The sequence below is a fragment of the Amborella trichopoda genome, chromosome 7 (genome assembly GCF_054954075.1).
Source record: "Amborella trichopoda isolate Santa Cruz 75 chromosome 7, AtrichopodaSantaCruz75HAP2 v2.0, whole genome shotgun sequence".
Lineage (NCBI taxonomy): Eukaryota > Viridiplantae > Streptophyta > Magnoliopsida > Amborellales > Amborellaceae > Amborella > Amborella trichopoda.
Window position 1 is genome coordinate 26,868,810 of NC_142342.1, and position 14,002 is coordinate 26,882,811.

The window sequence follows — 14,002 nt, forward strand, 5'->3', positions numbered from 1 at the left end:
CAATCCCAAAAAAAAAAATTCAATTTGAACCCTAGATATGGTCAAAATGAGTCCCTTCCAAAAACGAATCTAGACCATTCATTTGGTGAATTTCAAGATCTTAGCTTTTATAAACTCAAAATCCTTTTTTTTTTTCTGTTTTAACATTGTTCATCTAATGATAATAAAGTCATCCAAAAAGATTGGAAATGAAAAAATCCTTCTAAGTCCTAGATCTAAGCATCTCATTAAAATGAACGGCCTATATTAATTGGGCTAAAAAAATACTTTCTAGGTTGTGTTTTCAATTTTTCTTTTTTTTGTGATTGTTCATTAAAATGAAAAGAGTGTATATTTCAAATTTTGGATCAAACAAATGGGCATAACATTTTTGAAGCTTGTTGCATTATATTATGCTGCAACCGTTGCATGAAATCATTGCTCATATATATATATATATATTTGATGACCCTGCAAGATCTTAATATTTTGGGATATTGTAGAATCCATAATAATAATGATCTTAAAAGATATTGAAAGAGCTTGTGACTGTTTCATTATACAAAACAATACTCTTTAAAATCTTAATAGCTGTCAATTATTAAGATCCCACAAAATTCAAGTCTTACTTGAATTTAGCAGGATTCATTTTTTCCGTCAGTTTTTGGCTTATGCTTCACTCACACTCGCACGAACCCATGAAAGCCCTCCTATTCTTACTATCTCTCTCTCTAATGATGCAATGAACGACTGGGAGAGGAACGAGAGAAAGAGGAACATCATAATGGCTTCACCATTGACGTTCTTGTCAAGATCTGAGATTAGATAGAGCAAGAGAACCCTTGAAGCCCCTTAGTAAGAATAAAGTCATTAGACTTTAGCATGGAAGAAAATAGGCAGCATCATGGGTTTCTTGAGGAGGCACTAACAGGAAGGTGTTGGAATCCCAAGGTTTCTCTCTCTACCTAAGCTCCCTCTCTTTCTCTCTCTCTAAACCCTAGCGTAGCACCTCATCTCTCTCTGCAACCCCAAGCATCCTCTCTACTCAAGCCCTCTCTCTCTCTCTCGCTCTCTCTGTCTCTCTTTCTCGCTCTCTCTCCTAGCCGAGCCGAACCCTTTTTCTCTTTAGGCCCTTGTCCCTCTCACAAGCCCTTACCCTTTTTTCTCTATGTAAACCCGCTTTCTACCTATCTCTGTTTGTTCTTGTTGTTGTCTCTCTGTCTCTCTCTGTAACCAGCCCCTCTCTCTCCTCTTGTTTTTGCTTTCTTCTTCAAGCCCTAGCCCTCATTTGTGGCCATCGAGTATCATATCATGTTCTCTCTTTTCAAGCTCTTATAGAAATTTCAGGTTGTACAAAATCTAGGGAGTTATTCATGCAAATGAAGATTTTGGTGACAATGGCATAGGGGAGAGAAAACCCACAAAAGGGTAGAGATTTTTTCCTCAAAATTTTAGAGAGAGAGAGAGAGGTTGGAGAGGTGTAGATGGTGGTTTCATGAAAGCAATGTGCAGAAATCCTCGCAACTTCAAGAGAGGATCTAGATGAGGTAAGCGCTCTGTTCCTTCATAAAAGGGGGAAAAGTTCATAGTAGAAAAGGACACCCTATTTAAGCTTTTAGAGAGAAAGAGAGGTGGAGATAGAGAAAGAAAAGGCAATTTTTTTATCTAAGAAAATTATAGCCAAATATGTATAAAAGAAGATATATTAGAATAATATACAATTCAAAACTATGCAAAACGGCCAATGCCTTTATTCATATTTTTAAAAAATTGAATATTTATATTGTGTTTTGTCAAACGGCCTAAGTTTTTTGTGATTTTTGTAATTTGGCCATTGCGAAACAAAGATCAATGAATTATGGCCACGGTAAACATGTAAGATTGAGTTTCTGCTTACTGATAATACTTTGATGTTTGTAAAATGAGTTATATTGCTCTAATAATAATTGGATGTATGTTTCAGTGGTTGAGTCATATTTTGTTTTTATTCCATCCATTATATTCTTAGATGTTTCATGATGTTTAAAAACGTTAATAAGTTCATCTTGCATAAAAGTTAACATTGATGTTTCAGTTATGAGGTCATATTCTAAGAAATTTTCAAACTTTTTATTTTCTTCTTCAGCTGGTTTATCACCAACTACTGGTGGATCTTCCTTTAGTACGTATATTGGATGAGAGGATATTCCATCTTCATCTTCTACATACCAAAATTGATTCCATTCAATGTTTCAATTATTGAAAGTTCACCATTACTATTCTACTGGCCATTTGTTAAGTTATGTTTTAACAACTGAACTTCTTTTTAAGTTCTAAACAAATGAGATTGTTAAAAGAAGTTAAATACGGAACCAAAATTATTTAATATGTGGTCAATATCTGTACAGAGAGAGCTACAATTAACTTCATAACCAATATCAGTTATCAAGTAATACCTTAAAAATTCAATGAAATAGAGAAATTCCCAATCAATAAGCAAGTACTGCAATTACTAAATATAAATATATAATTCCCTTTTATTTTAATTATTTGGGGCGTATGAGCAAATCAAGGGTGTGTGAGCCCTTACAATAAAAGAACAAATATCAAGTATGTGTTTCACATTAGAAGACAAATCAATTTCTATATCACACCAAAACAGTAAATGCATTAATTGCATTCAATATCAGCAACAATAAAAAAATGATAAGTCTTCTAAATTCACCCAACTTCCGCCTGCTCGCAAATCCTTCTATTGTAGTATGGGATGCCAATGATGCATTCATCTCTCAAATAAAATAAAACAAATGGTGGTATGATTGCAACAAAAGAGACAGAGACCAAGTCCTTGTGAGCGACCACCAAATCAACACAGACGGACCACCATTGATAGTAATTAATGTAGTCAAATAGAAAGGGGAGATGTTGATTGTCAACAAACAGGAAGAAGTGAGAGAAAAGGGAGAGAATAAATAAAATGAATCAGTAGGTTGGTTGTTTACTGTATATTACAGATAACATAAATATATATGAGTTAAACTATATCTTGCAAACCCCAATACTTGGGTGATGAGGGATTTTTTTTTTGTTGAATGACTACACCCAAGAAACGTTTTTTGTTGGATGACTACACCCAAAAAACTTAGGTGATTGCAGTAAAAAACAGCAAACTCCCTTCCTTTATTGTCTTATTGTAATTATCTTCTCCCTTTTTATTGTGAACCCTAAGTGGCTGAGATATAGTGAGTGAGGCTACATGCATATCGTTGAAAAGTTCCAAGCAATCTCTTAAATTAAGATATACATGCTAATCTTTTAAAGAGTTGTGGATAAAAGAATAGGCTTTACAATAAGGAAAAGTATATAATGAGACCATTTATCTTTGGTACAAGGTGGTCACAATTAATCTTGACCATTGGATGTGAAATTGGGTGGCTACATTTATTTCATTGACCAAGCTCAAAGTTCAAACGAACTTTTCTCGAACATTGTGATACACCCAAGCTATCAGATTTCACATCGAATAATTGTAAACAATTGTGACCTCCCTAAACCAAAAGTAAATAGTCTAATTGTATACAATCTATTACAATAAACACCGTCTTGTTTTCTTAGTTGGGGAAAAACTTTTAATTAAAGAAAAACTATCTTTCATAATACGCTTTGTATTTTCTTTGTTCTATGTTTTTTTTGTTATGTCTTCCTCGCTTTGGCTTCCCATATTTATAGGAAGACGATAAGCCAACGTTCCTTTTTCTCCAACAGATATATGAGAAACCTACTTACCTGATCTCAGGGATACTCATCCACCTCATCCACCTTATTAGCATTATTTTGATAATATGTTTTCCTCTTTTATTTGCTCTTTTTTTGTTTTTTGTTTTTTCATCATTATATCTTTGAAATCTTGAACCATAATTAAGGTTTGTATTCAAATTCTATTTGACCATTAATAGAGAAGAATGAAGGAACAAGATTCATGTAGCCAACCTCAAGTAATTGGGATAATATTTAGATGATGATGAATCAAAACCTTAATTTCTCTTCAAAATGTGAAAATAAATTGACGTTTCCCAACTTTCTTAACTTATGATAGCTCTAGGAAAAGGAATGATATGCAATAATCATGTCTTGTTTTGGCTAGGTTAGCCACGGATCTTAAAGGGACCCACCCCTTTCTATTGCCTTAAAAGACAAAATTTATAGTGGGATCATGACCTAAGTAGTGTTTGCAAAACTGGCCAGGTCAACCCGGACGCAGCCTAGTTACCTAGAATTGCTAGTTTTGAAAATGATTGGGAAGTATTTTGGCCGTAAATACTTAGTTTTACATTTTTCCTTCTTTTTTAGATTATTTCTAAACTACCCCTAGGCCAAATTGATTTTTCAAATCAATTTTTTCATTACTTTATTTACTCTCATTTGGATGTATTTTGTTTAATTATACTTTAGACATACTTTTCCTTTTCTTTTTTCCTTTTTTTTTTTTTTTTTAAAAAAAATTAATCAATTTTAGCCCAGCTAGTACCTACCCGAATCGAGCTAGTTACTCAGACCGGTTATGCGTTTCCTAAACCTGGCCCATGGACCTAAGTGCTTGAGTTACAGGACCCAGGGCCCAACTTGTTACATTACCCATGGATGGAAAATAGTCTTGTTCTTGTGCTCTCTAACCTAGACTAGATGGAGCAGAGCGTTAGATCTCAAGCACAACATACATAGTTAAATATTCCTTGTATGAAAGGTGTTACATGATGATATGATCTTGAGTTTCGAATGCTTTCCTACATAAGAAGCATGGATTACCCACTCGAGCGGTAAGTTTGTGTTGGGCTCCCCTAGTTAGAGCCCTCTCGCACGATTGCGGATGCAAGCAGCGGAACCAAGAAATAAGTCAAACAAATTAAGCCAAAACCGATGTATGTGTGTTGAGTGAAAAGATATGCAATAAAATAAATAAAGAATAAATCTTACTGGCACTTTTTCAGGCTACGTCCATGGGAGAAAGGAGATCAAATCCACTATAAACTTCACACGTTACAATGGTCATCCAAGAAAACAAGTTTTCTTAGGCTCTCTGGTTTCTTCTTGAGACTTATCTTTTCTTCTTCTCTCTAGGAGAAGGGCAACTTTCTCTCTCTCTTCTTCTTCTTCTTCTCTGTAAAAGAAGGATGCCTGTATTTTTCCTCAATACAACAAAGAAGAGTCAACCACACAAAGAGTCTCGATGTATTTTCTTGTTGTGTATGAGCCAAGGCATAACAAGTAAATTTAGAAGTGCATCCCATAACCTCCTAAAGGGAGGTCCATCTCTATCTCCCTTTATGGAAAGAGATAAGAAGAATATCTCCCCATACCAAACCCATACGTGAGATCTTATTTTTTGTGGTATGATGACTTGGTCAACAAGTCACCCTCTTTCACTTTCCCAAACTACTCTTTTAAATATTGGACAATTCCATTGGTGCCCTCCCACCATGGGACGGGACACCCAACAGTTTGTACCTCAGAGCAACCCATGTGTACCAAGATTGTCAAGATTATATTTGATTTGATGAATTGTTGATTAGTGCCTTAATTGGCCTAGGCTAAAGAAGTGGATTGATTGAAAGTTAACCAAAATTAACAGTTGGCTAGTTTTGATTGGTTGGTTTAGTCAATTTTTATTCGCTAGATGGCTAAACAAAGTTGGGATGTGCTTTTCGGCCACATCATCCATTCAATGATCAGTCTGATTCTTGTAACACTACTCTAAACAACTCCCAAAGAGTAGGTGCATGGTTCTTTGTCACAAATGAGCTCATGCCCACTTCTAGAAGTGATAATTATGTTGGTTTCGAGCTTTCGGGTGATCTATCTTGTGCTCCTTGCCTAGGAGCTTTTTGTGTAAGGTTGGCAAAGGCACGGGCTGGTTCACCCTAGCCCACACTAGGCTGATGGGGCCCTAGCCCAATCTTGTTAAGAAGCCTTGACTACAACTTGGACCAGTTCAAGCAGGGTAGAATCTCAAAGGATTTAGCAAGAAAGGAACTTAGAAAACGATAAGAAACTGGGTCGTACAAAAATTTGCGATCAAATGCCTAGGCTGCCCCAACTTGGCTCTAAGGCCAACTTTAGTGGGTTGAATCGTGGTTTTTCAAGGACTCGCAAATTGGCCCATTGTCAGCCCTACACATAGGAGGTGGGCGGAGATGCCATTTACATTCCTACAGAAAGTAGGTGACATTTTCAAAATTTCTCATCTCCAAATAAGTAATAATTTGAATAATTCACTTGAGTGATCATTTGATTAGTCATGTGGAGAAAGAATAACCTTTGGACCGATGATACATGCCAATTTATGCAATTTCCCATAAACAAAACACATTTGGCCCATCGAGAGAGATACCAGTATGCCACTAATATGAATCTTTTGAAATTTGTAAGGTTTTTAGCCAAAAAATGATTTAAGATATATTTGAAATAAAATTGGCTTTGCTGGAGACCGTACAGAGGGTGTTGGGCGATGGGAAACTAAGAAAGTGAGGGGCGAAGTGTAGTGTTTGAACAGTTGAGGTGTTTAGGTGTTTAGTGGGGCCATAGTTATGGGGAGAGGGGGGTGCTTAGTACAAGGTGATATTGGGTGTGTTTTCAGTCACATATGAGGACTAGATGCATTTTGATAATGACATGTCAGCTAAGCTTCGTATGAGGCTCAATGAAAATAAAATGCCCCATGATATGATCAAGATCCATCATATGAAAGGCTTGATATGCCTAGAGGAATCTTGACTCGTCAGTTAGCCCTTAAAGGTCCTAACTCACAATGAATAATGCCAAGAACCCATCAGCTAAACATATTCAAGGTTGACATAAAATGGTGAATCCATCTCATCTTGAGCTAAGTTCTAAGATACATATACTCCTAAGACTCGATGTACGTCTATCTATGTGATATGTGGAGGAACATATATGACTTAATCTTGACATCTATCGTTGGTTATACACATGTATTATAACATATGATCTATGATAAGAGATAATGAAGACGTTTCTATTTGAGATGGAACTCCGGAATGTATATATTCCCTGGCACATAAATGCCTCTCCGCTGGATATTGGAAGAGTTCTGGATGAGATGTGATATGACTCTTTAAAAGATCCGTTGTACGTTGAAATAATGGGGTTTTGACCGATAGAGCTTAAAAGAAACCTCGTCATGATATATTGGGGTGAATTCATAAAATGTATATATTAAGGCCTCATATGCCTTAAAGTCCAAGGGTGATATGACTTGGGCAATATTTGGACCTGGTTTAACTTATGTCTGTATCCACCGTTGGTTTGGGTATGCTCTAATTGACACCGCGAAGCTTGATGCCTATGGGATTGAATTGAGACTCTCAGGAAACCATGTTTGAAGTACTGTGGCCCTCTTCTTGAAGTTTTGTCTTATTCGGAGGTTGGATAGCTCATTGAACATATAGCTTGAAGGTTGGAGCTTTAAAGCTCCATGTCTCGTATGTTCCAGACATAACAACATTCAACTACTAATATTGTAATGTCTCCCTTAATGTGACAAATTTTCCAAGAAATCAGGACCGTCGAATCCTCGGTTCAATCACCCTTAAAAGGTGTGGAAATGTCCTATACAAATGAAGAAAGCGTAATTAGCGGGATGAACAGAAAAGTGAACCAACGAGTATTGAAGGGAGCATATTCTAGTCTTTCTTATCAGACAACTCCACTGACTCGCAAGACTGCATATTTAAAATTCAAAAGAGTGATGGTTGGCTACATAAGATGAGTGTGAAAATCGAATTCGTGTATGGTTAATGGTTGACCACACATGATAAATACAAATTCAAGTTTATGCGTGATTGAGATTGAGCTCAAGAGATTTACTCATGGATTTAAACTTGAGTGAAGCCTTTGAGTTCGAATTCAAATCCACGAAATTTGCTCATTTGAACTAGAAGATCAGCTCACATATTCAAATTCATGTAGAAGATAAAGACAAAGTCAGGATCTGGTGTGAAGGTTAGGAAGAGGATAAGCTGAAAGAAAGACTAATGCGATCTTGCCAAGGAATATATTTTTTTTACCTTTCTTCTTTTCTCCCCTTTTCTTTTCTTTTTCTTTTCTTTTGGCAAAGATCACTTACAAGTGGTCTTATTACAATAACACATGCTTTAAAATAAAATCAATATAACAACAAAACTAAGATCTTAAAACTTGATGCCATTGAATAACTATGCACTATGCTTGAGAATATAAAGATAAGATTGCAAGTAATAAAGTGAAGAGTGTCGGAGATTATCTCAACCAGGCTTATTACACCCCACAATAAGTCACCATCATCCGATGCTGCGGGATCAATGATCAACCTTCAATCTTAATCGAGAAAGTAAGTTTAGGCCAAGCCACACCAATAGAACATGAACGCATTTGATTACAAACTCAAACCCTAGGTGATTTTTCTTAGCAACCTAGTTTGAAAGAGATGAATTCTCTTTTTGCTAAACCCTATAACCCTTAGCCATAAATCCATAGTTAAGAAATAGGAGAGAGACAAACTCCATAACTTAAACCCTTAGGTTCTTTCACAATGTGGGAGAGAGAGATCAAAGATAAGAGAGTGGGGCATGCCCCCTTTGACTTTCATGAGAGAGAAAAATTTTTCTTAAGAGAGAGAGAAAAACTTTTCTTAAGAGAGAGAGAGAGAAATTCTAAGTGGGGCATGCCCCTTTGTGGGATATGAGAGAGAAAGATGTGAATTAGGTACAAGAGATAAAGTGTCGAGATTTTTGGGTAGAGACAATCCTTTTTTATAGGCTTTGAACAAGATTAGGATTTCTTAGGGTTTTCCTTGGCTTGCCTCTTCTTGTGAGATTGAATATGAATCATTGATCGTGGGTGACTTGTGGGATGAGAGATTTGAGTCATCCATTCCATAGTTGGGCCATCAACATTATGGAAGGTGCATGAATCATTATCCTCCTTTCTTAAACCATTTTCCATCAATAGAAATTAAATAAATTAATTATAAACCAAATATTGCATACTATAAAATAGCACAAGTCTATTTAATTTTTCCACAAAATCTTTCAAATATATATCAAGTAAATATTTAGTCAATATCTTCCAACCATATGGCCACATGTCATATCACTACAAAAATAGGAAAGAGAATAAGGGTGGAGCGTGCCACCCAAGGGAAGCACTCATGGGGCCCCACCTTCTAGAAATATGGTGGTCCATGTGCACAAGGGGCTTCCATGGTATTTTTATATTTTTAAAATTAATAAAAGAATTTTCGAATATTATTTGAATATTTAAATCATTGTAAAATCAACATCTTTAATTTTATAAATCCAAAAATTATAAATAAAATATCCAGTGGTTCATAAAAATTCAAATAATAATTTTAAAATAATTTATATCATAAAACAAACACAATTAAATTAATTTGATGGGAAAATGATCTATATGGTTTAGGAATTGAATCAACAATCATGGGGCACTAGACCTTCAATTGTAGACTACAGACCACACTTACTTTATAAGACCGACTCAGTGTTTCCCATGGTCTATAGTCTAAGCATGGACTCATTAGCGGGTCACCAAAGTCTAGTCGATGAGCCAAGGGCTTGCAATCCCAATCTATAGATTTCAGGTCCTCCCCTAGAGACGAGTCAATGTCACATCGACCTGATGCGACCATAGCTCTATGGCGCATAGCGGTATCTCGCACATGCATACGTCACCTTGAATGTGGCTTACTTGCTTTCCTGAATGATCTATCAATATGCATGTTATGTGATGACACATGGATGAGGCTTTGACCCCCGTCTTTGTAGGCTATCATCAGTCACACAGTCCCTCGGCTTACTCATTCGGGCATATGCTCCGACTTCATCAAGGGATGACCCATTAGCCCTTCTTGATTTGTTCTCTATGCCCATGTAATATGGGTTTTTCCAAATTGATTGGCCTAAATCTTCAAGCACTGTCCAGTATTTGCAAACATCGTTTGTATAGTATGGCCCCTCCCACTGAGTTCATGTTGTACTATATTATTTCATTTTACAAACACTCATAAGATCTTTAAATGCCACATAAACCCAACATAAGCATCATCAAGAAATCGACGATGGAGATGTAAAGATGATATTTGGTGGTTATCAAAGAGAAATTGAAGTTTATCACCTGATAATGATTATAAAACTGAGTGAGCAGATGAGAAAAGGGTTTGCATATTTTTCTTTGAGATGATGTATCTTTATTGCCACAGGTTGATCAAGTATGAATTGCAGTGTTGAGATAGACTGAGAAAAGAGAGAAAAGTCAAAGAGATTAATTCTGAGCTCTGAAATAACCATGTGATGCCCATTATCTAAAATAGACACGGATGTAGGATTAGCAACCTTGCCATAAATCAGGTATATGGGTTGATATCCCATTTGATGTTATCTCATTTTATATGTATGTACGTCTTGTTTTGTTAGAAACGACAGTATAGGTCTTAAGGTTATAATCAAGGGTAGTTGGCCTTATTTTTTTTTACTGCATTATTTGGCCAATATAAATTATAACAGGGGATTAAACTCCTGGAATTATTTTGTTCCCAATATATAATACAAAAAACCCGTGTTTCTATGATATGGAATATATGGGCTAATTTGGCCCGGAGTGTGATGTCCTCTGATAAAGCATTTAATTGGAGTCTCAACATGTTTTAAATTATATTGTCTTTTTAAAACATCAAATACCCCTTTCTTACGGCAATTCACATTTCGAAGCGTCCAGGTGATCAAAATTAATCTCGACCAATGGATGTGAAATTGGATGGTTGCATTTATTCTATTGACCAAGCTCAAAGGTTAAAAGAAATTTTCTCAAACTTTGTGACACACTCAAGCTGTCAGGTTATCGTGACCTCTTAGTAGCAAAGGTAAATTGTCTCATTGTATACAATCCCTTATGTAAATTCTCCTTAAAATTGTATATGTACATGATATGATTTAAAAAATTTATATAAGATTGCAACCATAAAATACAGAATTAAAGATGCACTTCAAAAATCCATTGGAAAATGTTGTTTTACCATTGAAAAAACCTCTAATTGATCATCTCGATATGGAGATATGTAAATATGAAAAAAAAAGAAAGATTTTGAGTCTTAGAAATAATGCATCTTGCAACACATTATTTAGACCATACATTTTCAAGATTTACATATATTTATCGATCTATTCCATTTTAACCATTTTTGAAGTTCAAAATTTTATAATTAGATATGAAAAGAGATTTTCACATAATCCTAATCATTTTTTACACCAAAATTACATATTATAATAAAATTTGCAAGTGCCTTAATTGGATTGTTTAGAGTTTCAACCTTATAGAAACCACACTGTTATCCATGTAGGTCCGCACATGTATCCCCATTTTGGAATTCATCTTAGAGATGAATTTTGGTTCTGAAATTTTAGGGGTTGAAAATCTCAGTCATGGTGAAAGTCATCTAGATAAGATATGAAAATGTTTTATGCTTGTTGCCTGCCTAATGCAACCCACCACTTTTACTTGGGCTTGGAACGAGTTAAAGGAAAGTTTGAAGTTCTCACTTTTTTTAGACGATAGTGAAAGTGAATATATAAAAAAAAAAAGTTTGAAACTCTAAAAATATGTATTTTTATGACATCTTATAACAGTATTCATTTTTTAAAATTAACGAAAACTACGTGTTTTAAGTGGTGGATCATATACACATAATATATGCCGACGGAAACACAAATGTAGATGTTAGCATAAAAGAGCAGCGAGTGGCGCTTTCCTTATCGAAGATCTGATAAGATACCTCTCCGAAGTGTGACAAAACGGCTTATCAAGTTAATTCCACTCTCGCCCCCTCTCTCTCTCTCTAACTTGTGTGACAGGTTCTCTCTCTCGACGTAATCTGTATTTCCCGGGGCAAGAGTAGCTATACTTGATTCTCCCTGCCCTGCTAAGGGTTTTTTAGCTCGGAACTTGCTTCTTGTGCCCTGCCCTGCTCGTCGTTTTGGGTATATTACTTCTTCTATTCCATTTTACCAAATGTGTATTAAGTGTTTACACCGTCCACAATGTAATGGCATTGGATTGTTGGCAAGCTCCTTATGGTTTCAGATATGGTGCTATTCTGTTATAACTGCATGTTTCTTGCTTCCCTTTTTCATCGGTTCAGCCGATGCTCTCTGTCCCTTCTTTCTCTATCGCAATTGTTCTTATTGGTTTTGCATATGATGAAGGACTGAGTTGTACTAGGAGTAGAATGCTGGGTGTGGCGGTTTTTTTTGTTTTGTTTTATGTTATGTCGTATGAGCTGGAATTGTGCTTCGCTGTTCGTCTCCATTAGATGAGAAGATGTAGATAATCTGTTTGAACATGAGGAGAACATGTAGATAATTACTATACATCCATAAGATTGTTCTTAAGCCGTGAACCCTAGTGGGGTAAAGATACTGCTTGATACAGAGTACCTTATTCGTTGCATAATCAAAACCATCTATTCAAACTTAGAAGCGATGATTTCCCTGTGGTTTGATCTCATCTTTAGGGGGTGAAGTACCTTGCAATACACAAAATGTCTCCCATTGACTGTGTTCACAGTCTACAAGTAGCATTTTTGTGGCCAAAAATGTGGTATGTTCACTACAGCTTTTTAAGGTAGGTGACGCCGCAATGTGCATGTTGCAGGTCTATTTCGCCAGGTTTTCCTTTGCCATGGGGCTCCTAAGTTCGCATTATTCATACATGCTTAGATATAGTTGTGGATACACTAGACCAATAGATATGTAGGCATAAACACATGCCGATGGGCATATAGACATGAGCATACCACATTGATGTAAAAGTGTATTTGACGTTAGCGAAGGAACAGATTCATAAAGGGTTGCAATAGGTTAAACGAAAGCTTAAACATCAGAATTGGGACACAATTGGGTCTTTTGTGAATTCAAATTCAACTCTTGAAAAAATTGGTTCATTTGGAAAGATGAGTGGACATTGTAGTTGGGGAGGGGGACAGGTAGCTGATTCATTCAAATGTAGTCTTCAGGATTTAGAATCATGGATTCTCATTTAGCTTGTAAAAGTTCAGAGATTAGTTTTTAATTTGGATTAGTTCTTCCTCATTCCCAAAGTGTAACCGATTGTAGTGAGACCACTGAACTTTTCGTAGTGACTATCGATTGAACATTCATGGTGGCACGGATCGAACTCAAAAAAAGAATTGATTGGTATTGGGAGAGGCAGGATTCAAACCTACGTAGAAAATCTTCAACAGATTTACAGTCTGTCGTTTTTGACCACTTGGCCACTCTCCCCTTCCCACCTAAACCAGAAGCAATTATAGACGCTATTACTAAACTTTGTAAGAAGGTATCTCAAGAAATCTATAACCTCATTCCCAAAGTGTAATTATTTTTTCTGTAATTTGTCTTGGCACCTTTAAATGTTTATACTTTGTATTTCTTAAACTTTTAGTTCCTTCTTAGGGCACTGTTAAAAGCATATGTTTAAGCTGGATCCTGGGGTTTATCATTAAATTGCAACATTATGAAAGCCTATATTGTCATAGATTTATTTATTCAACTCAGCTACTTGGTTTATTGATTAATCAATTTTGATGCAAGTAATCTGGTAACAATATTAAGAAAAACAACAACCAATCCCTACTTTTATTGATATAATTTGAAGGGAAACTGGTCATGAGAACACTCCAAATACTTATTTAGCCACATTATTTATTGTGGTTTGAAAGTTATGATCACTGTGTAATATGTATGGATATCTCCATTTCAGGTGAGCTCCTATAAATATCATGCATGTAGTAAAGGTTAGATGGGTTGGGCAAACATTTGCTTTAGCTGCATGCGATGCTTCTCATGTAAAGAAGCCACGCAAGCGTCGAACCAGGGAAGAGAGGAAGCTTATGATTGAGTCCTTCATAGAGAAGTATGCATACTCACTCTTCTTATTGTTGTCTGGTTCAGAGCTCAATTCACAAATATATTCTACT

The 14,002-nt window shown here is 35.8% G+C and overlaps 1 protein-coding gene across 26 annotated transcripts in view; it reads left to right on the forward strand.

Moving 5' to 3' along the window:
• The first annotated feature begins 873 nt into the window (after nucleotides 1-873).
• LOC18432812 (uncharacterized) overlaps nucleotides 874-14,002 on the forward strand; it is a 42,093-nt gene continuing 28,964 nt past the window's right edge. For 7 of the 26 annotated variants that reach the window (XM_088872663.1, XM_088872660.1, XM_088872666.1 and 4 more), the window contains exons 1-2: nucleotides 874-1,526; nucleotides 13,786-13,938. Coding sequence is in view for 16 of the 26 variants with exons in the window: in XM_020666382.2 (XP_020522041.1) it covers nucleotides 13,805-13,938 (134 nt within the window). In the remaining 10 variants the exon portion in view is untranslated. Of the gene's footprint in view, nucleotides 1,527-10,746; nucleotides 10,892-11,821; nucleotides 12,006-12,042; nucleotides 12,114-13,785; nucleotides 13,939-14,002 lie in introns of those variants that run through there. The other 19 variants (XM_088872662.1, XM_088872665.1, XM_088872645.1 and 16 more) reach the window with 7 other exon arrangements.